We start from the raw sequence: 25,842 nt of genomic DNA on the forward strand, positions 1-25,842 counted from the left end.
CCCAAAAAATCATCTTTCTTGGGAGAAGAGAGGCCCTTTTCAGTTTCTTTTTGACTAGCTCCAATTGGTCTCAGGGCTGTGGATATCACTGCATTCTAGTGATGCAAGGTGAGATCTGGAGAAACTGACCACAGGGAACTTGCCTACTCCATTACACTTTGGAATGCTGTGAGCACCCAATGAATGACCACTTAGCTGAGGACTTTCCCGTATTGTAAAGATGTCTTTGCCCATGTACCCCCAGGTGCATTGAAGGATTCTACGGTGACCCCGCCACGAGTTGCCGGCCATGCCAATGTCCTGGTACTCCGGACAGTGGGAACTACCATGCCACTTCCTGTTCTCAAGATGCAGTCACCAGGCAGATCACCTGCAACTGCCGCAATGGATACTCAGGTGGAGGGAGATGCACAACCTCGTGGTGAAATGTTGGGCCACGCAAGTCAGATACATTGAAAATGCTGGAACTCGGGCACAGGATACGGAAGTGTACCGCATTTATTGTCATCATTACTAATATGACATCAAATTTATGTCAAATAACTTTGTAATTGTAGTATGGTATCTTTAAAGAATTGCACAAAATGCGCATTACGTCGTGATGGCATTGCAATGGCAGCAGGACTCATAAAACCTTAATAGAAGTCATAAAAGCCATACATTACCCCCCTTGCAACCTTCGTGAAGCTTGATGGATTGATATCCTCGCTCATGCATGCTCTATTTCCCATCCCAGGTGCTCAGTGCAATGTGTGCGCACCTGGATATTCTGGGAACCCCACGTACCTTGGAGGAAAGTGCGTGCAGTGCAATTGTAATGGCAACACGAACCCAATGGATCAAGCTCCTTGTGATCCCAATACAGGAAACTGCCTGCGGTGTCTGTACCACACGACGGGTCCGCGGTGCGAGAGGTGTGAAGATGGATACTATGGAGATGCCACCAAGCAGAAGTGTCTTTGTACGTTCTCGTTTTCTTCGGGTTTTTGAACATAAGCAAAACAGTAACCGAAATTGACATAATGTATCCAGGCCAAGGGGAACGACCTTTGTAGCTAATGTATACTACCACAGATAACCAAACACAAATCCGAGATCCTAAAATCCCGTTTTACTTGAAAACTGCCAATTTTGGATACCAGAAGATCATGGATACCAGAAGTATCACTTGTTGATCCCTTCCCAATCATGGTGTTAAAGGATGCACATGTTTAGTGGAGGGTTTGATGCGCCCACACAACGCCCAGCATCCCATGGCCCATCTCGGACTAGTTCAGTCATCGCGGAGTGATAGCCGGTTGTGTTTCAGATGCTTATATCAAAGCATACGGACTCGGTGTTAGCTCAAATAAGCCATGTTATATATATATATATATATATATATATATATATATATATATCTCTCTGACTGCATCTGGATCCCCGAGGTGACTACGGATATACAGTACATGTACAGTGAATGAAATGAATGAATGATCGTTTTAAGGCCATTTTTCCCCGCTAGAGCGAGGGTTAGCCTTGCGGGCCCCATGACAATCATGGTTCCCTGTTTGAGGCAATGTTTTTATGGCCGGATGCCCTTCCTGGCGCCAACCCTTGGTCGCCTCCTACGATGCGCAGGGATACGGTGTGCCTATTCTAAATTGGGGTACACACCGGGAGTACTGGGGTACACACAGTGTTACAGGGTAATCGTTATACACTGCAAGGTTGTTTATACATGTTTGTTTTAGTGTCAAAAATAGTCCGAAATCCTTCGATTCCTGGTCTTTAATCCTGAAAACTGGGATATCCTGAAAACCGGCAACCCTTCGGTCGCAAGGTTCCCGGATTTGTGGTTGGTTACCTGTACTAGTTACTACTACTACTACTACTACTACTACTACTACTACTACCACCACCACCACCACCACCACCACCATCACCACCATCATCATCATCATCATCATCATCATCACCATCACCATCATCACCACCATCACCATCACCACCATCACCATCATCACCATCATCACCATCACCATCATCACCATCACCATCATCACCATCATCACCATCATCACCACCATCACCATCATCACCACCATCACCATCATCACCATCATCACCATCACCATCATCACCACCATCACCATCATCATCACCATCATCACCACCATCACCATCATCATCATCATCATCATCACCATCACCATCATCACCACCATCACCACCATCACCATCATCACCATCATCACCATCACCATCATCACCACCATCACCATCACCATCATCACCATCATCATCATCATCACCATCATCACCACCATCACCATCATCATCACCATCATCATCATCATCATCATCATCATCATCTCCACCACCATCTCTTATCTTCCCCCATCCAAAACCTTGATCTTTTCTACCCCCGTTAATTCACCCCTGATCCACTTTTTTGAAATACCGACTTCTTTCCTGGAAGTCCTAGCAGTGTTCACGTGTTTTGTTTTTTTTTACCTCTCCCCTCCCCCCCTTTCCCATGCCTCGTCCCCTCCCCCCTTCCCTTGCCTCTCCCTCCCACATATCTCCCGATGACCCTGCTCTCCATCTTGTTCTCCCGCTCCCTTTATCGTATGTTTTATGTGTCAGTTTGTCTTTTTTGTGATCAATGTTAGCTCTTACACGAGCCTCGACCTTGTGTACAAAAAAAAAAAATCACCAATTATTCCCTCCTCATTGTGAGGTCTACTGGCAAACTCTTTTGGCCCAACTATTGGGTGAAAACGAATTTTGGTGAACCAGTTGGGCAGTCCTGATAGTCGACTGAAGCTGCCAGGAATTTGGAATTTATTCAAGGTGCTGGCAATAACTCGCCTACTCTTCAGGCAGGAAAGAAGCATACTTTGGGATATGTAACGTTCACTAATGCCAGCAAATAGGACAACCAGCTTAACGTCCAATCGAAAGATCGCACACTTTGTTATGAAACCCCCTCCTTTCAAAGTGCCACTCCGACAGTTTCCAGTCGTGCTCTGCATAACCAACTCCAGGCTTGACACCTCAAAGGGAAGTGCACCAACTCTGGATCATTCACTCAAAACTCTTTTTTTTAACCAATGTGTCGGATATCTCTTTTACAGAACGTAGTGACAGAGTTCTACTTTTCTAGTTCAACAACAACAACAACAACAACAACAACATGCATTTTAAGGCCATTTTCCCTGCGAGAGCGGGGGTTAGCCTTGCGGTCCACATGACAATGTTCTCCATTTTGCCCTATTTTCTACATCTCTCCTTGTTAACCCCCTTGCCCGCATTTCTTCTTCGACCACCTTTAGCCAAGTCTTTCTCGGTCTTCCCCGTCCTCTACTTCCTTCTACATTCATTTCCGTCACTCTTCTCAACCAGTCACTTTCATCCTTCCTCAACACATGACCAAACCATCTCAACCTGTTCCTCTTCACAGCATCAATCACAAGCTCTATTCCCACCATCTTTCGCAATTTGAACTTTTTTTTGTTCAATTTTAAATTTGAACAATTTGAACATTTACAGTTCAAAGTAATGAAATAATAATGGCAAACGGAACCTGCCCACATCCTTGGGTAAGACCCCCTTTACACAGGGCTGCGACCTTTGTGCCACCTTTGAACGACCAAAATATGGCCAGGACGCTCAATGGTCGCCTAAACCCAGAAAAGCCTCTTTCTATGTAACTGCTCCAGCGATCCTTGTGCCTCCCTTGAACCACCAAAAATGCAATTTTCGGGCATTTTCATGGCGATCTACGAGCGACCTGTGCGTCCACTGCGCCACCTGCCTGCTTCCCCTGTGCAACCTACGGCAACCAACGCGATTAGAAGCTACATAGGCGACCCCCGAGCAATGTTTGGGCAACCATTGAGCCTCCTCTGTGCCTCCTCTGTGCCATCATCGGCGACCAACGGCAACTAACGGCGACCACTGGGTGACCATTCAGCCATGCTCCTGCCTCCTAGGCGACCCTTGAGTATTGTTTGGGCGACCCCTGGCGACTGCTGGGCAACCTGGAGTGCTTGGGTATATATATGCCCTGATTCTGGCGCTTTTCCATCAGTTTCATCCGAGCTGCCAAAGCTGCCTTTTCCTTTCTTTTCCTCTTCTTACAGGAGGGTTGTAGGGCACTTGTGGCCTGTTGATCACCATCACCTTGGCCATCAACATGGGTATCTTCATCCCCTTCACTTTGGTCTTGAGGACCTTTATTCTCTTGACTTTGGGCAGCATGCGCTCCACCATCAGGTCCACCACCTTGGCCAGCAGGGACTTCTTCTTGGCGATCACCATGGCCAGCAGGACCTTCTTCTTCAGTAGTCCTGGCACCTCTGTGGTTCTTTTCCCTTGGTCTTGTGCACTTCTTGGGAGGCATGATGTCTTGTGCCTGTTGAGTCTGGAGACTTTCTTGAGTCGAGTTGTTCACCATTCACTGCAAACACAATGAACCACTGCAGGTACCAGCCCTCTATGTATAGGCAGGCTGAGGAGGCACTACAGGTGGCTCAAAGGAGGCAGAAGGGAGGCAAAAGCTTTGCCATGGTGGCTCAAGGGTTGCCGTGGTCGCCGAATGGAGGCACAGCGGTCGCCACAGTCATCGTCCAATAGTCACGCTATTGGTCGCCCAAAGGAGGCACAAGGGAGGCAGAAGCATCGCCCAGATTGACAGGAAAATTTGCAGCAGAACGCATCTATTACCTGGCGACCATTGGGCGACCACTGTGCCTACATTCTGCAACCACGGCAATGCTTGTGCCTCCCTTCTGCCTCCTTTGAGCAACCAACCTCCTCGGCGACCTTTGTGCGACTGTTTTGAACATGTTCAAAAATTTATGGCGTCCATGGTGTCCATGGCGATGTCTGACCCTCCTGTGTACCACCTTTGAACGACCTAGACAACCATTCTGCCTCCTTTGAGCCTCCAACGGCGACCTGGCAAATTTTATGGTCGCACAAGGGAGGCACAAAGGTCGCCATCCTGTGTAAAGGCCCCCTAACCACTGATATGATGCAGTTTCTTCTAAACTCAAAGTTGCACAACCATAAGCTTTGATTGCCAAACTTTTCTTCATATTCAAATATCGCTCATGTCATGTGACAGTGCTGACTGTGGATAAATATGTAATTACAAACTTTATGAAACTCTCAGTCGAACATAAAATGAGATTCACTAATTAATTAAACATTGCCGCCCAATATGTGTACTGGAGATTGTGGCAACCACAAAGGAATTGGTGGTATTCCTGAAGTTGTTCACTTTGGCAAATGAGATAATAAAGTGAACAAAATTGATATAATGATCACGCTTAGTGATTATTCGTTTTTGAAATTTAATGTTTTGCTTTATTTCCGAATCATCTGTTGGAGGAGGCTCGTTGTTGTCGTATTATGTTACGCTGATGTGAACGACGCACTCTAAATGTTTGGTAATCCCAATAGGACAATAGGATAAACTCATCAGATTTCCTCTTCATTCCATGATCCTTTACCCAAACACAGCTCTTCTCTTCATGCTCCATCCCCAGCTTGTGACTGCAATCCTGAGGGAGCTTTGTCTCCTCCCTGTGACCCGGTGACGGGTGAATGCCGATGCCGACCCAGAGTGGCTGGAACATCCTGCAAAGCGTGCCTGCCGGACCACTTCGGTTTCCCCACCTGTCAGCAATGCAGCTGCCATAGAAACTCAGCTGGTTGTAACCCCATCACCGGGGCCTGTCTGGAGTGTCTGGGCAACACCGAGGGCGAGCGCTGTGAAAGGTACACGTTCCTTTTATTGTCCTTTTCCATTCCCTATTTACCGTCGTCTATGAATGCCAAGAACTAGGCTCATCGTCGATGGTATTTTACTCTGCTGCACTTCCAGGTGTGTTCCAGGATACTACGGTGACCCGAAAGTAGGCTGCCAGCCATGCCCTTGTCCCGGTGGTCCCAACAGTGGGCGCTACCATGCCACTTCCTGTTCTCAAAATCCAGTCACCAGGCAGATCACCTGCAACTGCACTAAAGGATACGCAGGTGGGAAAGTTTGAAAATGCATCATTCTCTCATTGTACATTCATTCTATCATTCCTTATAGTCTAGTAGGAAGACTAGGTCCCCCTGCACCCCCCGGAGATATACTTCTAATCAGTGTTTCTAGATTGGAAAAAATGTGTAGAAAATGACTAGCTATGGCCCCAAGCTGAAAAAATGTCCCACATACCATTTTTATGCAAATTACTGCTGCCATTATCAAAAAAACGATTTTTGACATATCTCAGCCAATATTGCAGATAATTGAAAAATGAAGGTGTCTAGACCCATGTTTTGAAGGGCATAGATCATGATAGAACTATTCATAACATGATTACATGTGTCTATGGTATACTAGTATGCATATTAATGCTGTAATTACAAAATAATCAGTTTTACAAATGATAAGGATACGTTAATACTGCAGATAACTTAACATGGTACATAAGGGGTCTAAACCCAGGTATTTTCAAGGTTAAATGTCAACAAGATGCTCCTGAGTCTTGCATAGGGGCGGGACATTGGCAGTAACATTGGTACCACTCAACTTTTCTTCCCACCATTGACTTTGTATTGCGAGAGATTTTCACTTGCTTATTTAAAGGTTTCTCACCCAGCCCACGTAAAATCTACCAACTCCTGCTGTTAACTCCCAAACATATTTTTTTATGTTATCCAATCACAGTGCAGAAATGACAGACTAGAGATCCAAATTAGTGCTGCTATAGCTGCCATTTTACATTTCCATCCATGTAACATGCGCGCTCGCGCGCTCGTATCAATTGGTAATGTCGCGCGCTCGTATCAATTGGTAACGTTGATGTTATTGAATACCTCAGTTGAAAGTTCAGTCTTCCATTCCATCTGTGTGTTGTTCTTGGTATTCATCCTCCAATCTAGCCAGGTAAGATGCTAACTATAATGTTACTCACACTCTTGACTTCAGTTTCTGCATGAAATCATAAACAGGCAGAATAACAGCTGAGCCAGCTAGCACCATGTTAGCTAACGTTAAAGCTAGCCTCATCTATGTACAGTATGTTCCTAATGTCGGTGTAACTTAAACTTTTGTTAATGCCAAACATGAGACATATCTGTTGACTTCTGTATATGAATTGAACCAGAAAGAGGCACGACAGCTGAGCTAGCTACAGTAACTTAGCACAATGTTTCATTGGCCTAGATAGCTAACGTTAGTGTGGAAGAATTTAGATGTTTTAGCTATTAGCACTTTTGATGCCACTAAACATGGTTTAGTCAGCTAAAAAGTACCCTAGTGTAGAACATGACTCAGAACCTCTGTTACCTCACTGAAAACTCAGAGCCTCCTTTCACAGGCACTTTTAACATCATTCGTGATTTCTTATTTGTCATTTAACAGTGATGGTAGACATCGACAGCAAGCATGCCCAAAAGAAAACGGAGTGTAGAACCTGCAGCCCAAAGCTCTCCTCCTACATGCATCCTTCATGTACCATCCATGTCTGATCATGGGGATTTCACGCCCCTCCGTAAAATTAAAGGATCTGCTTCAGAAAAACTGCAACTGCTTCAAAAGATCCGGGATAGACGTCTCAACCAACCGCATGACTCCCCATGTCGTATGCAATCAGTATGTGATCAGATCCCGGCAACTCTTCCTGATGACCTAGAAAGAGTAGGATATCACAGCAAGTGTTATAAGCACTTTGTCCGCCACTTTCATCGTCTGGGAGATGATACAGAACCAGGGCCATCAACCTCATCATGGCATCACTCTCCTCGTAAACCAGGAGGTTCTGCTGAACCCATCTTCCCGCCAGAGTGTATATTTTGTGAGAAAGTTGAGACCAAAGATGCTCATCGCAATACTGAGAGGCCTACAACCTTCCCATCCTTTAAAAACAAAGAAAATGCATGGGAGCAAATCGAAACACGGGCTGAGAAAATGGGTCTCTATCGACTCCATCGAAAGGTGAAAAACAAAGACCTCTTTGCATGTGAGGCCAAACACCATCCGTCATGTTTTAAAGCTTTCCGCACAGCATTCTACAACTATGAGCGTGCGATTCACAGAGCCACAGATTCACAGGAGTGGACAAGAGGCAGCTACCAGGCTGGAGAGAACAGAGATGGCTGTGCTGATCGTGGAGGGGAAGGCCCACCAACTTGCCTCAACGAATGGCAAGGTAAAATTGAAAGCCCTTCGTGAATGGCGATTCAATTTGTAATTTTTCCTGAAAAAAAGGTGATTACCTGTGATGTTTGTCTAGATCTGAAACTGGCAGTGACTGGTGATTGAAATGCGGTGCCTTTTTGTGTTTCAGGTCGAGGTACGTGAACTCCCCACGATCTACAGCAACCAGGAAGAGACTGATACCAGGGTGGTTCTGTACCTCCATCATGCTGCTACCATCGGATACAAGAACGCTGTAGTCAGAACACCGGACACAGACATCCTCCTGATCCTGCTCCACCATGCCCACAACATCAAGCTGACGGTGTACCTGGATACAGGGTCAGGGAAGCATCGCCAACTTGTCAACGTCTCTGAGCTGGCAGAATCCCTGGGAGAGGACTACTGTGCCACTCTCCTGGGGTACTATGTGTTCAGCGGAGAAGACTGCACCAGTGCCTTCAAAGGGAAGGGAAAAGTCGGGCCCTTGAAAAAGCTGGAGAAGAATCCCAGGTTTCACAGGGCATTCGGTGAACTGGGTGACAACTGGGATGCCAACCCTGAGGTGGAGAGGCAGTTAGAAAAATTCACCTGTGTGATGTACGGCCAGAGTCGCGAGTCATCAGTGGACATTGTCCGTGCCAAGCTGCTACGAAAAATGGTGGGAGAGGACAAGACCCTCACATCCAAGTCCAAGGTTGATCTGGCTCGCCTTCCTCCATGCCAGTCTGCCCTGAAGCCGCACATCCAGCGTGTGAACCACCGCGTAGCATTGTACAAAAGAGCCGATCAACCTATCATCGAAAAGCCAAAACCTTATGAGGAGCAAGGATGGATAAGGACTGATGAAGGACTGTTGAAACCAATGTGGTCCAGTGGTCCCATCCTACCAACCTCACTGGTGGATCTTCTGAACACAGGAGAGCACGAAGAGGAGGAGGAAGAGGAAGGAGAAGAAGAGTTTGACTCTGACGATTTCGATGAAAATGATGATGACTGACTCAGTGTAGAATCACTAATGCTAATGATGTTTATCTAAAACAAGCAAGAGAAGAGTGGTCACATTGAGTGCTAGGACTATTTTGACAGTTGTAATATTTAGAAAAATAAAACTTTGTGTTAACGTCTGTGTAGACGGACCTTAATATGAGTCTATTATTTCGTAAAACTGTGATTATTTTGTAAATAAAGCACTAATTAGCATACTAGTATACCATAGACACATGTAATCATGTTATGAATAGTTCTATCATGATCTATGCCCTTCAAAACATGGGTCTAGACACCTTCATTTTTCAATTATCTGCAATATTGGCTGAGATATGTCAAAAATCGTTTTTTTGATAATGGCAGCAGTAATTTGCATAAAAATGGTATGTGGGACATTTTTTCAGCTTGGGGCCATAGCTAGTCATTTTCTACACATTTTTTCCAATCTAGAAACACTGATTAGAAGTATATCTCCGGGGGGTGCAGGGGGACCTAGTCTTCCTACTAGACTACTTCATATTGCAAATATCCACTATATGTATAACTTGGTGATTGTTAAATTTTAAGGATTCTTTGGACCGTCCAACTGCAGCCTCATTTAGCCCACTTGTTGCTCGGAAGAAAGGTCTGTTGGGGAAAGTCACAAAGTTGATCCTTGTAGCAGGTTAAAATGTTTTCTATATTCTGCAAATAATTTACGCTTCACTCTTTATCCACCTGATTTGCTTCAATCATTTCATTCAAATTCTGCCCTTTCTATCCGGTCAGTTTCATTCACTTTGGCATTTCTATTTGCAGTCACATTGCCGATCTCGCGAGTGTTCGTTGGTGCTTTCGTTGGAGTGTATTTTATTCCACTTAAATTATTTTTAAATCGGTGGTGATGGGTTATTTTACCTATATAAATATTCACTTTTTAAAATTACAATCTGCAATGCCACCGGTCAACCAGCAGGTTGAGCCATTGAGGCTTATTGTTTGCTGCACACGTGAGCTGAACTCGAATTGTGTCTCTGCATCTTGTCATAAGCTGTTGGTGCAGCACAGTCACAGAGGCCATAATGACCTACCAGAGCTCTCACTCTGCAGACCCCAAGCTCTCCCTCTCCATAGACCAACTCTTCTTCTCTGAACCTTAGCTCTCACTCTCCGATCCCTAGCACTCGCTCTCTGAAACCTGGATCTCAATCCCTGGTTAACGGTTGGTTGGGTACGCCAAACATACTCTGAGCGTTTCTGCCATTTTTTCCCCCAATATTTATGCCTCCGCCGACAAAGTCGCCGGAGGCATTATGTTTTCCGGTTGTCCATCCGTCCGTACATCCGTCTGTACGTACGTCTGTCCGTCCTCCGTCCGTACGGGCTAAACCTCGTTTTTCTCAGCAACCGTATGTCCGATTGAGACGAAACTTTCAGGGTAGGAGGGACACCCATGCACAATGTTTTAATGAAAATTGTGTCGTCATAGGTCACGTGGTATGGCAGCCATCTTGGATTAAAAGCAAATAATTAAAATAATATTTCTCGGAAACTGCTGAATGGAAAAATTTTAAACTTGGCACATTGTCAAGTACTCCCAATGGGGAACAAAAGCATGACAATGATGACATCATAGGTGAAGTGGTATACCAGCCAAAAATGTTTTAATCAAATTCCCTATCCTAAAAATCTGAAATTGCATGCACATGATCTATGACCCATTTTTATTGAAATATTAAATTTATGACATCATAGGTCACATGGTTTGGCAGGCATGTTGGATTGAAGGAAAATTTTTAATAATTATATCTCTGAAACCGCTCACCCTATCGATGCAAAATTTTACAAATATCATCTAACAGCACTGTTGCATATAGTTTGGAAATGATGATGTCATAGGTCACGTGGTTTGGCAGCCATCTTGGATAGAAAAATGAACCTTATCCAATCAACACAAAACTTCACAAACGTGATCCCTACCCATACATATGCAGGGTGATGGCATCTACCCATTGTGGGACTATGCGGAGGCATATTGGTGACACAGTCACATTGTTCTAGTTTTAAATATTTCTTTCAAAAAATTTGGAGCACTATGTACCTTTTAAGTGTTCATCTCATCATAAAATCCAAATAGTTGAATTATTAATTCCTTCATTCATTCATTTATGTGTATATCGTTTTGTATATTACATTTTTAATTAAGTTTCATTAAGGCATCGGCATTTGTGTCTGTGCTTCAATGCCACTTGTGTTTGTGCTTCATCCCATAACACCTTGTTTGTGTATGGTTGTTATTTCACCAACCCACTATCAGTACATTATACCCTTTTGTCATCCATCACCTTGCTCTTCCATGAACCTAGATTTTAGATACAACAACACAATGGTATCATCATCATACAATAAATAGACATCAGCATGTGAGGTAATGTTTGGTAACTTGATGAGAAGAACCCAGTCTTGAGGAACCTTCTCTTTCATATTCACTCCTAGGTTCACAGTGCAGCACGTGTGCCCAGGGATACTCGGGGAACCCCATGTACCCTGGACGTAAATGCGTGCCATGTGATTGCAATGGTAACTCGGACCCCAGTGATGCGGCAGCTTGTAACGGTTTAACAGGAAGCTGTCAGCACTGTCTACACAATACAGCAGGTCCACAATGTGAAAGGTGTGAAGATGGCTACTATGGAGATGCTAAAAGGCAGGACTGTCAAGGTGAGTAATTTCTGAGTCGGGAACCAAAAAAGGAGATGCAGAAACAGCATCATGGTTTGAGGTTGGATGGATTTCTAGTGTGTGCCAAACTTTCCATTGCCTTTTGTTCCTCTCACAGCTTGCAATTGTCATGACAAAGGCACCGAGCCTTCGACTTGCGAGGCAGACAAGCCATGCAGCTGTGACGCTGATTCTGGGAAGTGCCGCTGTTTGCAGGGGGTGGTAGGCCAGCACTGCGATAGTTGTGCACCAAACCACTGGGGTCTGTCCAGTGGAAAAGGCTGTCAGCCCTGTGATTGCCACCCTGAGAGATCACTGGACAAGAGCTGTGATGAGGTCAGTATGGAACATGTTCACTGCAATAGCATCGCCTCACTGTAATTGGTTAGCGAGTGAGGCATGATGTTTCAGTTTCATATTGGATCACGAATCATCATGTAGCACTGTGTTTAACCTGAATTTAATAGTGCATGAAAACCATATATGTAAATGTAGTGCCTCTGATGTCATTAATCCATATTCATGGGAAAAACAAAGATTTTGTCATTAAATATAATTTTGGATGGTAAGAACATGCCATTGTTACGTGCACCCACAATTCGATTTACATCCTCCCTCAATTTACTCACTCAATTGATGAAAATGCTCGTCTCCATTTATTTATGTGGGGTACAAAATCAAGCATAATGGAAGAGTGGGGTGACTGAAGATAAAAAGACAACATACTGACAGTGGGAAACAGGCAGATACAACAAATGTGGGATTAAACCAATTAGATACTAGATGGTGTCTCAGAATGCAAAGCCCGTCTGTGTCCGCTTTGTACTCAAAAATAACTTGACGAAAATGACAGATAAAAAATTGTACATTTTATAAATTTGTGTTCTCCGTATTGTCATAATCAAGGTTTGTTGAAAATTTGATGACAACAGCTCAATTAGTGAAAAAAAGATTGACGCCCTGCGTTTTGTGCTTGACGCCCTGCGCCTGGGCTAATAAGGGCTGCTTATGGTCACCATGAGTTTGCCCTTTCACATCTTGACCCAATTTTTTATTGCTTTCTCCATATTCTCAAAATTAAGGTTTGTTGAAAATTTGATGACAACAGCTCAATTAGTGAAAAAAAGATTGACGCCCTGCGTTTTGTGCTTGACGCCCTGCGCCTGGGCTAATAAGGGCTGCTTATGGTCACCATGAGTTTGCCCTTTCACATCTTGACCCAATTTTTTATTGCTTTCTCCATATTCTCAAAATTAAGGTTTGTTGAAAATTTGATGACAAAAGCTCAAATGGTTGAAAAAAAAGTTATGGCCTGGACACACACACACACACACACACACACACACACACACACACACACACACACACACACACACACACACGCACACGTACACGCACATACACACACAAGCGACAACAAAATCCCGTCTCTCGCTGTGCAGTGAAACCGGCTAAAGAGTAGAGAGAATAGGGGAGTAACCTCGATAACGTGAAAGTAAGGGGGTTTTATGGTCGGGTTAATGGGTTAGAAAAGATTATGGAAAGCGAAGGGGTAGCATGAGAGGTTGGTGCACCACGTGCTGAATCCTGCAGATGCCAATGGTACTGATGGCTTTAAATTCTGCAGAATCCAAGAGAGACAGATGTGATGCTGCGGTCACATCCAATAGCAACAACAACAACAACATGCATTTTAAAGGCCATTTTCCCTGCCAGAGTGGGGGTTAGCCTTGCGGTCCCCATGACAATCTTCTCCATTTTGCCCTATTTTCTGCATCCCTCCTTGTTAACCCCCTTGCCCGCATTTCGTCTTCCACCATCTTTAGCCAAGTCTTTCTCGGTCTTCCCCGTCCTCTACTTCCTTCTACATTAATTTCCATCACTCTTCTCAACCAGTCACTTTCATCCTTCCTCAACACATGACCAAACCATCTCAACCTTTTCCTCTTCACAGCATCAATCACAGGCTCTATTCCCATCATCTTTCACAATTCATCATTTGTCTTCCTCTCTCTCAACGATACTCCGCACATCCGTCGAACCATTCACATTTCCACCCTTTCCAAACTTCGTTGCTGCTCTACGTTCATTACCCATGTCTCGCTCCCATAAATCATAACACTTCTCACACATGCAGCATACACCTTTCCCTTCAGCTTCAACGACACTCCCCTCATCATCAGCACGCCACTCAATTCCCGAAACTTCTTCCATGCACATCTCACTCGGGCAACCGTTGCCGAGTCTGATCCACCTTCTCCATTCAGCATGTCTCCAACAACAACAACAACAACAACATGCATTTTAAGGCAATTTTCCCTGCTAGAGCGGGGGTTAGCCTTGCGGTCCCCATGACAATCTTCTCCATTTTGCCCTATTTTCTGCATCTCTCCTTGTTAACCCCCTTGCCCGCATTTCTTCTTCCACCATCTTTAGCCAAGTCTTTCTCGGTCTTCCCCGTCCTCTACTTCCTTCTACATTAACTTCCATCACTCTTCTCAACCAGTCACTTTCATCCTTCCTCAATACATGACCAAACCATCTCAACCTGTTCCTCTTCACAGCATCAATCACAGGCAATATTCCCATCATCTTTCGCAATTCATCATTTGTCCTCCTCTCTCTCAACGATACTCCGCACATCCATCGAACCATTCGCATTTCCACCCTTTCCAGCCTTCGTTGCTGCTCTACGTTCATTACCCATGTCTCGCTCCCATAAATCATAACACTTCTCACACATGCAGCATACACCTTTCCCTTCAGCTTCAGCGACACTCTCCTCCTCATCAGCACGCCACTCAGTTCCCGAAACTTCTTCCATGCACATCTCGAGCATCCGTTGCCGAGTCTGATCCACCTTCTCCATTCAGCATGTCTCCGAGGTAGCAAAATGTTTTCACACCTTCCAGCTTCACGCCATCTCCAAGATCCAACTCAACATTTCCTCCATCTGCAGCTCCCTCTGCGCACACCTTACATTTGAATGTAGCTGCCACACTGGTTAATGACCCTCTCAGACCACTACATTTTTGATGAACCCACTCAGCGCACATTGTACACTGAATGGAGTTCACTCCGACACCCTTCCTGCACACAGCACACGGCCACTTCCCAGTTATTTCCACCTCACCACATGCTTTACCACTTGCCATCACCTTTGTCTTTCCGATATTCACCTTCAGACCTTTTGTCTCCATACATTCCTTCCACTTGTTCATATTTTCCTTCAGTCCATCCATACTTTCCGCAATCAACACCAGATCATCTGCATACAACAACTCCCACGGTAAACCCTCCTTTACGTTCTGAGCCAGCACCTCCATCACAGCTACAAATAGTAGTGGACTTAGTACCGACCCCTGATGCACTCCCACCTTCACCTCAAACTCACCACTGTTCCCGTCCTTCGTCCTTACAGCTGTGCGTGCTCTTTTGTACATTGCCATCACTACTCTGATCAACCATTCCTCCACTCCTAACTTCCTCAATGCCCATGTCAATACTTTGCGTGGAACCCTATCGAATGCTTTCTCCAGATCAACAAACCCAAAAAACAACTTCTTCCTCTTATCCATGTACTTCTCCTGCAACTGCCTCACAATGAAAAGCGCATCTGTCGTTCCTCTTCCTGGCATAAATCCAAACTGCATTTCGTCGATCTTCACTTTCTTCCTTATCCTCCTTTCCAACACCCTTTCCAATACCTTCATTCCATGCTCCAATAACTTTATCGCTCGGTACGAGCCACACTCCAGAGGGTCACCTTTCCCCTTGTATAGAGGGACGAGGGTACTCAGTTCCCAATCCACTGGAATGCGGCCTTCTTTCACCACCAGATTACAGATCTCTGTCATTCCCTTCACACCCCAACTTCCTGCTGCCTTCAACATATCTCCCACAACTCCCGTCGGCCCTCCTGCTTTTCCACTCTTCATTGCTTTTATCGCTTCCTCAACTTCCTTCTCAGTTATCTTCTCTGCCGGTCCTAAAACTGGGTTACTCTCTATGTTGCCATCCCATTCATTCTCTGTATTCAACAGCATTTCCATATATCTTTTCCATCTTCCTTTAATTCCATCTGGGTCGACAACGATTTGTCCCACTTCATCCTTCAAGCAACTCACCCACATCACATCACACCTCTCTTTCGCTATGTGCTTTGCAATCCTGAATACTGCTTTCTGACCCTCTTCCGAATCCAAGCGTTCTCCGAACATTTTCCTACATGCCTCCTGCGCCTTTGCTACCTCTTTCTTTGCAGCCTTCCTGGCTGCCTTATAACTTTCATGCTCTGCTGTTTCTGCTCCCGTACCCTTCGCCTTCTGCCACTCTTTGAACTTCTTCCTCTTCTCGTCAATCCTCTTTCCAACTTCAACATCCCACCACCATGTTTCCGAGTGCCTCGGTGGTCCTTTTGTCCATCCACATACCTCACCAACGGCTCCCAACAGACTAGCTTTCATTGACATCCAACCACTTTGAAGCTCAACCACATCATCCTCTACCCTACTCAGCCTCTCTTTTAATGCCTCCCTTACTGTCACCTCTTTCAACCTCCACACCTTCATTCTCGGTTGGTACTTCACCCGCCGAGCTCTCCTCGCACCTTTCACCCTTATGTCGCAGACAACCAAGTGGTGCTGTGAAACAGCCTCCTCCCCCGGGATCACCTTTGTGTCCCGGAGGTGCCCCCTATCTCGCCTACGCACCATCAGGTAGTCAACGGTTGTCGTCGACCCACCTGACGTGTATGTAACAAGCTTATTGTCCTCTTTCTGGAACTGAGTATTACAAATCAACAAATCAGCTCCATCAGCAAACTCCAAAATCCTTTCACCTTCTCCATTTCTCACACCATATCCGTAACCCCCATGAACTCCCTCAAAACCGTCCATACTCCTTCCCACATGTCCATTTAGTTCTCCTCCCACCACAACAACTTCCTCATCTTTCACGTTTTCCATCAGCTTCTCTATCGCACACCAGAACTTGTCCTTCTCTTCATCGCTTCGACCAACCTGCGGAGCATATCCCGAGATGACGTTCACCAAGAGCTTTCCAATCATCATTTTCACCATCATCAACCTATCACTCACTCTAGTCACACTCACCACACTGTCTACAAACTCCTCAGAAAACAGGACACCAACACCATTCACGCCCTCCGGGCACCCTTGCCACACAAACTTGTATTTCTGTCCCTGCCTACCCTTCACCATTCTCACACCACTTCCCTTCCATCTCGTCTCTTGCACACAACATATGTCCACTCTTCTTCTGACCAATACTTCCACCACTTCTCCTGATCTCCCTGTCATTGTCCCTACATTCCATGTCCCAAACCTCAGAAACCGATCTCCACTTCGGGCTGTACCCTGCCCATATGTACTTGTGATTGTCATGGTTCTCTTTTTGAGGCAATGTTTTTATGGCCGGATGCCCTTCCTGACGCCAACCCTCTTAGTCGTCTCTTACGACACGCAGGGATACGGTGTACCTATTCTGACCAGGGTACACACTGGGAAACGTTTAAAACATGTAAATTCTGGGGGGGGGGGGGCGTCAGCATCACGGCTGCGGTTTAAACATATTCCAACAATATCCAAACAGAACCATGAAAAAAAAAAAAAAATCCGGGAAAAGTCTCCAAGCAAGAACGTGGATTTGAGAAGGAAGGAGCAGAGGCGGAAGAAAACGAGATACAGGGGGCGGGGCACAAGCCGAGATGAGGAGGAGAGTGAACAAGCACGTGTCCGGGAGGAGAGAAAGAATCGATATATAATTCTTTGTCTCGGGAGGTGAGGTGAGGGGGAGAAAACAAAATAAAAGAAACAAGCAATACAGCGAAGGAAATAACCCAAACCGACAAAACACCGACGGGGGGAGGGAATCCCCAAGTTACCAGGCCGCGCACGAGGTACGACTCAGAAAACGATTAACTACACACAAGTTTGCACGAACCACAAACCAACACCAACTAGAAACACACATTAACACGCACACAGCAAAATAACCAGTGGAAATTTGACAAAGACAAGAATGGGAAAACACTCAAACTTCGATGCCGTGGAGAGGCTTCGTGCCTCACTCGCCCGAGGAACCGGAAACATCCGGAAACATTAACTAATTTGTTAATACATCTCAGTCGCCCACGACCTCTCTAGCGCGGGCGTCGAACCAGTTCATTTCCGGGCGACCGGGCCGAGTATCGGCTCGGCCGTGGCCGAAGCCGTTGATTCCGCCGTAGCACGCTAACGCGTAGGCTCGCGCGTCCCTGGTCCGCCGGGGCTCCGCGGGTGTCCTACCGTGCCCACGTCGCCATGCTCCCTGAATAAGAGAGTCAGACATGGTGCCCGGGGACGGAGTTCGCTGTCTAAACATGGTAGCGCTAGGCCAGTCGATGGTGAGACCTATAAGATCAAGACAATGAACCTCTTTCAGTGGTTAACTATTGAAATAGATAGGTGGGTTATTTTGACAATCCTTTTTGAGTGACAGAGTGAGACTGTGAGTTTTGCCCTGATTGAAAGACATGTTCCATTGATAAAAACAGCATCTGATTAATTCCAGGATGGCAGTGATCGAGTGGCATATGCCTGTCAATGGTATGGTGTAAGTACTGTACGACACAATGTGGAGTCATTTGCCAAAAGGAAGAGGAAGAGAGGGTTTTCCAGAGAATTATAGATGTCGTTGATGTAGATGTGGAACAAGATTGGGCCTAAGGCACCGTCTTGAGGCACTTTAGCCTCCACTGAGAAGAGAGGGGTTCCATTGATAGCAATGTATTGACTGTGTGAGTGAAAGATGTCAGAAATTCAGGCAGAAATTGTTATTGTATGCAACAGGCAACAAGCTGGGAATGCAGGTTCCCAGACCATGTTGAATGGCAGAGATCTGTAAAGGGAAAAGGTCCAAACCTCTTGTTTGTGAATGTAGTTGTGCTTGGTGATGCATATAGATTATAGACACTTGTAGATTGTGAACCACTTTTTCAGGCTAATTCTTAGAACAAGCAAGACCCAGGTCTTCTACTTAAGCTCAACATACCCAACCTCCTCGAGGAAATGGCCACAAACAGCTGCAAGAATATCGTCCACACAGGTGTTATACCCTATGATGTTCTGGGTTGCATACGTGCTAAAATGCTCATGTCAAATCATTGACTGACCTTTACTGTTCGGAGAAACCATGAGATATGTGCACTGATGGATTGGTAACTACATTATTGCCATGAAATAGGACTTCCAGGTAAGAACAAAGCACCAGCATGCGATGAAAACATCCTTGCCTTTTGTACACACTACCTCGCTATTACCGATGATTGCATCAACTCATGTGTCATGGACGTTTTGATAAAGAAATCCCACATGCGAGGAAAGTGTGGAAGTTGGTCTGGTCGAAGGAAGTAAAAGTCACAAAATGGTTTCACTCCATAGTCAAGAAGTCATGTGATCTGAAGCTTGATTTTGATTTGCTGTCTGATTACAACAACAACAACAACAGGCATTTTAAGGCCATTTTCCCTGCTAGAGCGGGGGTTAGCCTTGCTGTCCCTATGACAATCTTCTCCATTTTGCCCTATTTTCTGCATCTCTCCTTGTTAACCCCCTCGCCTGCATTTCTTCTTCCACCATCTTTAGCCAAGTCTTCCCCGGCCTTCCCCGTCCTCTACTTCCTTCTACATTCATTTCCATCACTCTTCTCAACCAGTCACTTTCATCCTTCCTCAACACATGACCAAACCATCTCAACCTGTTCCTCTTCACAGCATCAATCACAGGCTCTATTCCCATCATCTTTCGCAATTCATCATTTGTCTGATTGAAAAACATATTTATTTAATAACACTCTATGGCTATACTATGAACGATGGGCACTTTAGGAGCAACTGTTGACCAGTTGGGATGTCTCCTTATCCTTTAAAATTTAGATTTACCCATTGTCTGCTTTAATCTACATAAATGGAAGAACCCTAACAATAGAAAGAAAGAAGAACCACCTTTAGAGGCCATTTTTTCCCCGCAGAGCAGGGGTTGGCTTTTTCGGGCACCTTGGTCCCCTTTGCGAAGCAATGTTTTATGGCCGGATGCCCTTCCTTCCGCCAACCCTGTTAGTCCCCTCTTGCGAAACACAGGGAATTACCAGTGAACTGGTACTCAATTTGCCGACCTCGGAAGGATGACAGGCTGAGTCAACCCCCCTGGTGTTAATTCAGCGATCGACCGGGATTCGAACCCAGGATCCCAAGCCGGCACCCTAACCGCTAAGCCAACACCAGGCTAAGAACCCTAACAATGAGAGGAGGAAAAGGTGCGGGGGTGATTATCAATTGGCTGTGTATAGAATACAAACCATTTGTATTTCCAACTTTGTGTGCAACAAGTTAAAGGCTGACCATAACACATGATTCTTCCTGTTGAAGCTGCATCTTTCCTTGCGATTGAGTGATAACACCATTTTACAGGACACTGGGCAATGCCAGTGCAAGCAGAAGTTTGGAGGAAAAACCTGTAGTGATTGTCAGTTGGACCACTGGGGAACTCCAAACACCTGCTGCACCCGTAAGAATTTGGTCTTTTTTCCATCATCTGTGCAGAACTGGTCACCCTGTGGTTGAAGCGTAACTCTCTTGTTGATTGTGCTCCTACAATTTTCTGTTACAGCTGAGATCTGAAATGCTGAAAGTTAATTCCCCCATCCTTCCTCCCACGACTGAACCTAGCTTGTGACTGCGACCATAAAGGCATCCTTTCTCCTCCATGTGAGAAGGCCACAGGACGGTGTCGCTGTAAGGATGGGGTCACTGGTAAACGCTGTGATACGTGTGCCCGCGGCTACTGGGGCATATTCCCTAACTGCCAACCCTGTCACTCATGCTTCCTACGTTGGGACGCAGAGGTTGCAGATGTAGTGAAGGATACTGAGAAGTTGAAGCTGCAGGCCGACAGCATGGTGAAGGTGTGTGAGTTTTCTGAAACAAAATCTGTTGTTAACCTTCTCTATTAATGCAAAATGGCAATAACAAGATGATTATTTACATAATAAAAAAATTAACTATATAACTAATTCTAGAACGGACAATAAAATAGAAATCAATGTTGTTGAACCTCTATCAGGTGATTCTGGCAGCTTCCAGCAAGAGTTAAGGAAATATAAATATTTTAAGAAATTGGCCTTGAAAAGTCTTTCCGAGGTTATCTCTTCAGCAGGAGATAAAAAAAGAATTGGTGAATGTGTTAGTACCTCTCAACCTTGGAATTGAGATCATATATGTATCAAGTGGCCAATTTGCTGAAGGCCATTATTTGAGGATGTTTTACCTTATTTGAGGATCTCCCTTGATAGATTTCAGAGCCAAAACCAAGACGATGGTTCCAATATCATCAGGAAACATCCTCTGCTGGGAAGATGTGTGACACTTGCCAAAACTATACACAAAGAATTAAGTTAAGCACCCCCCCCGTTTTTTTACAACCTCGCACATTACAAGTTTGTTGTCGTCAAAACAGTGTAATATACCCATGATATTGCTATATTTTCTGGAGAAGTGATATTATGGTCACATAAAAACATAACAATCATGCCGTTTTCAATATTTTATTCTGAATAATTTAAGGTGAAATTTTTTGGGAATTTTAGGCATATTTTCACCTCAATTTAAGTATGGAGCTATAGGTCCATCACGGACAGTGTGGATGACGTTTATGTTTTCTAACGTACAGTCATTGTTCTGAGAAGACCTCTAGCGATCTTTGCGTCAATAACGTGTGTAGGACCCACGTGATCGGATCACTGACTCAACCAATCACTTTTTTTCACTTTGATCACTCACTTTCATCAATGGATAATTGCTAATGTCATACCAATCATTATTTGATCTCACATACCTTAGAATATATGCCAATGTATACATATACACAAAGAATATATATTAGGGGGTGCTTACCTTAATTCGTTGTGTAGGGGTGCTTAACTTAATTCTTTGTGTATACATGGAGAAGTATGGTATGGAATCAATAGAATGTTGTTCGAAGTATTCTAGCTGCTGTCGGAAGCAAGAAGAAACTGACTTTTCAGGCCTTAGCTCTTCGTTTGAGCAAAATAACGTCCGAAGAATGGTTATTGCCTGAAATGAGGGCTTCTCCTTTTTTCCTACAACAGTTAGCATACTTCGATCGATATTCTATCGATTCCATCCCTTGTTCTCCCTGTCCACTGACGCAGATCGATGCTAGCCTTCAAGAGTGCAGACTAGTTCTTCATTCCACATAGAAAAGTACATTCGTTTGGTATAATGGGTTAGGGAAAGACTTTTGGACCTCCCCTGTAGGATACGTCTTATGGACCAATGTGATGTTGATTTGTTCCAGAATGGAGTCCGAGGTGCTTATGAGAAGCATTTCTCAGTTTTGGAGGAAAATCTGGGTGACATTCAGCGCATTCTTGAATGGCAAGATGGACACGAAGCAGAGATAACGCGTCTCCAGCGCAGACACAACCAACTCAGGTGGGAACATTGAGTTTTGGTGCTGGATATGTCGATTAACAAAAGTGTTGAAAAGATACCTTAATAACATTAGGGTCTTCCCCTAGAAGGGCATCAAGTTGTTCAAACATAAGATTCCATTCATGTCATGTCTACAAAGTAGTTTCTGTTTTTATTTACAAAGTAAATGAGGACCTCGATTAGAAGCGCCTACACCTAACAGGATTTCCAACATTATGTGTTAAATGAATGAATGAATGAATGATCGTTTTTAAGGCCATTTACCCCGCAAGAGCGGGGGTTAGCCTTGCGGGCCCCATGACAAATAATAATAATAAATCTGAATACTTTTGCATTCTTTACCTGCACATCTATATTTTTGTTTTTTTTCTCCATAAAAGGGAAACTCATGGAAGAGCAAGAAATTCTTCACTCTTCCATAAGCTTCGATCTTGTAATGAAGATAAAACTAAGATGGATAATGCTTTTTCTCAGATGCTGATTTATCCCCTCATCCTGCTCACAGACAGAGAGACAAACAAACAGACAGACGGGTGAAAACATAACCTCCATACAACCTCAATGGCAGAGGTGCTAATGTCAGCATTTATATATGCTGATCTGATAATCCATACATTTTTGCTGATAAATAACTAGATGGTATTTATAGAATACTTACCCTGCACAGCCAACTCTTCTGTTTTTGAAAGATTTTTTTTTTGATCCAATATGGCTGCCAGACCACGTGAGCGATGATATCATACATTTACATCATATTCATACATCATATTCATCATACATCATCATACATCATACATCATACATCATATTCTCCAATATAATTGGTGCGTAGATCACGCTCAATTTCAAACTGATCAGACTAAGCGTTATCCCTGTCGAATTATGACGTCATATTAAGGCACCAATAACGTTACCGTTAACAACACTTATTCCCAATGCAGAGTTCTTTACAATGAACCATGTTTCAATTTTTTTCATGCAGCCGTTTTAGAGATATAGAGATGCGAAGTTCTTCCAAGATGGCGCCCTACCATGTGCCCAACGGCATCATAATTATCACTAAAATTCTACAAGCAGAGGGTGCTCAGATGGTGGAAATTCCATGTCAATTGGACCAACAGTTGCAGAGAAAAAAAAAATCATACTAATCGGATGAAGTGTTATACTTGTCAAATTATGATGTCATAATGAAGGCATCGGTGACATCACCATTAACATATCTTATTCCCCATGGGGAGTACTTGACAACACACCATATTAAAAAAAAAATTCCATTGAGCGGTTTCGGAGATATGGAGGTGTAATGTTTTTCCAAGATGGCATCTGTACCACGTGACCTATGACATCATAATTATCACTAATATTATACAGGAGGAGGCGCTCCTATGGTGAAAATTTCGTGTATATCAGACTAACAATTGCAGTGAAAAAAAATTCATACTGATCAGATGAAGGGTTATACTTGTCAAATTATGAAGTCATAAAGAAGGCACCGATGACATCATTAACATATCTTATGTTAATTTCGGGGATTATCTCGTAATATCGGGGAATAATGTTATCTCGGAGAGTACTCGACAATAAGCCATTTCAATGTTTTTCCATTGAGCGGTTTTGGAGATATAGAGGTGAAATGTTTTTACATGATGGCATCCGTACCACATGACCAATGACGTCATAATTATGAATATAAAAATTCTACAGGGGGAGGCGCTCCTATGGTAAAATGTTGTGTCAATCAGTCCAACGGTTGCCCAGAAAACAAGTTTTAAAAATGCAGACACGTAAGCCACACATACGCCACACGTACGCAACCAATCGCCTAACCCTGCTTTTCGCTTCGTGAGTGCAAGGTAAAAATGTGAGCTCTGATCTGATAAATCTCTCATAAAAATATATTGTCCCAGGAAGTAAATCCATGATTTGAGTCAGGCAAGGTATATGTTGAAAGGTCAGGTGGTAGAGGTAGAGTTGGAGGGGCGTTTCAAGGTTAAGATTGCTGACCTTAAAATTGTATATAACCTTTCTCTGTACAGTTTGGCCCAACAAATTTAACTTTGTTATTTTCAGAAAGGACTTGAGTTGTAGCAACTGAGAATATCTGGTTTCCTGTCCCACAAATTAGGCCAAGGGTGGCGACAGCTTCGACAGCCCTGGAGGTAGATCTTCCTACTTTCCTTTGAGAGTGAACACCTTTTTTTTCTTCTTTGTCGATTTTCCATTGTCTCAAAAAACCCCTCCTTCACATGGAATCGACACAATGTCTGAAGAACTACTTTCCATTGTAAACTGCAGAAGCCTTGTTAGATCTTTATCTTATCTGGTCAGACATCTCACAAGATGCTTTGTTATGAAGAGTTAGTGTTGGCAATTTGTTTGGTAATTACGGTTTGGCAACACTCACTGATCCAGTAGGCAATTTGTTTTCTTCAAATGCCTTGATTTTGTCAAATGGGGTGTGCTCTTTTGTGAAATTAACCCTTAAGATCGATGTCATGGGTCTATCTTTTATTCTACTGTTATGTATGAGACATGATCAGTTTCTTAATGGTCCAACATACTTGTAGACACGAGAGGATAATGAAAGTTAAAGAATATAAAGATTTATTCTTGCTATTATGAAATGTCTTGCTAATTCCATATTTATCCTCGCAGATTTTCTAGAGCATGGACTCAAAATAGGGAACCCCATTAAATTCAGTCAAAATGGAGAAATCAGAGCTCCGAGCTGTGTTAATGCAGCTGCACAATGTGAGTGCAGTGCACATGAAAGGCTCGCTTCCCAAGCAAATACATATGGATATGGTAGTGATATTAGGGGATGATGCTCCTTCATATTCCATGATAAACAAGCATTCTGAGTATTGCGCTGCAATACATGTCCCCTGCCAAAGTTCAAAGTGCCATAACTTTGTCAAAAATGATCGAATATGCAAATTTATGCACGGTTGATGCTGGTTTTCAAACTTGATCTGAGGTATGCTGAGACACGTGTGTCACGCCTCGCCTCGTTGATAAGCCCGCAAGGTCGATCCGTGGAGCGGCCTGCACGTATTGCGCTGTGTGAATTATATAATTACCAACTCACGGTCTGAGGTACTGGCGATTCAAGAGATATCCATTTTTTTATATTTTCGTTTAATTAACGATATCTGCCAAACCACGTGCCCTATCGCATATTCCAAAAGGACATTTTAGTAGATTGACATGCCGAACAGATCGGTGAAGTTTCCCCTCGATTGGATCAAAAATGATCCTCGATCTGTTCAGCCGTTGCAGAGAAAAAGGGGTTTTCGTGTTTTCACGAAAAACAAAATGGCGGCCGAACCACGTGACCTGTGATGTCGTAATTACCATTACAATATTCTACAGACCGAGTCCCCCCTACGGTGAAAATTTAATCTCAATCGGTCCAATTATGGCAGAGAAGATCTTTTTAAAAGGAAATTAAAGCTTAAAA

The 25,842-nt window shown here is 44.1% G+C and overlaps 2 protein-coding genes across 5 annotated transcripts in view; both read left to right on the forward strand.

The window, feature by feature from the left end:
- The window catches only part of LOC137425999 (laminin subunit beta-2), a 217,698-nt gene that overhangs the window by 144,175 nt on the left and 47,681 nt on the right, over positions 1-25,842 (forward strand). For all 4 annotated transcript variants that reach the window (XM_078776822.1, XM_078776824.1, XM_078776823.1 and 1 more), the window contains 9 exons: positions 245-396; positions 737-961; positions 5,538-5,769; positions 5,876-6,027; positions 11,645-11,869; positions 11,988-12,205; positions 20,340-20,436; positions 20,598-20,833; positions 22,246-22,382. In XM_078776822.1, the coding sequence (XP_078632948.1) occupies positions 245-396; positions 737-961; positions 5,538-5,769; positions 5,876-6,027; positions 11,645-11,869; positions 11,988-12,205; positions 20,340-20,436; positions 20,598-20,833; positions 22,246-22,382 (1,674 nt within the window). The remainder of the gene's footprint in view (positions 1-244; positions 397-736; positions 962-5,537; positions 5,770-5,875; positions 6,028-11,644; positions 11,870-11,987; positions 12,206-20,339; positions 20,437-20,597; positions 20,834-22,245; positions 22,383-25,842) is intronic.
- On the forward strand, positions 8,121-9,324 carry LOC144891861 (uncharacterized). The gene is made up of 2 exons (XM_078776826.1): positions 8,121-8,192; positions 8,331-9,324. Exons 1-2 carry the CDS (start codon positions 8,136-8,138, stop codon positions 9,177-9,179), a joined length of 906 nt encoding a protein of 301 aa, XP_078632952.1. The 5' UTR covers positions 8,121-8,135; the 3' UTR covers positions 9,180-9,324.

The sequence above is a fragment of the Myxine glutinosa genome, chromosome 4 (assembly GCF_964187855.1).
Source record: "Myxine glutinosa chromosome 4, kmMyxGlut1.1, whole genome shotgun sequence".
Lineage (NCBI taxonomy): Eukaryota > Metazoa > Chordata > Myxini > Myxiniformes > Myxinidae > Myxine > Myxine glutinosa.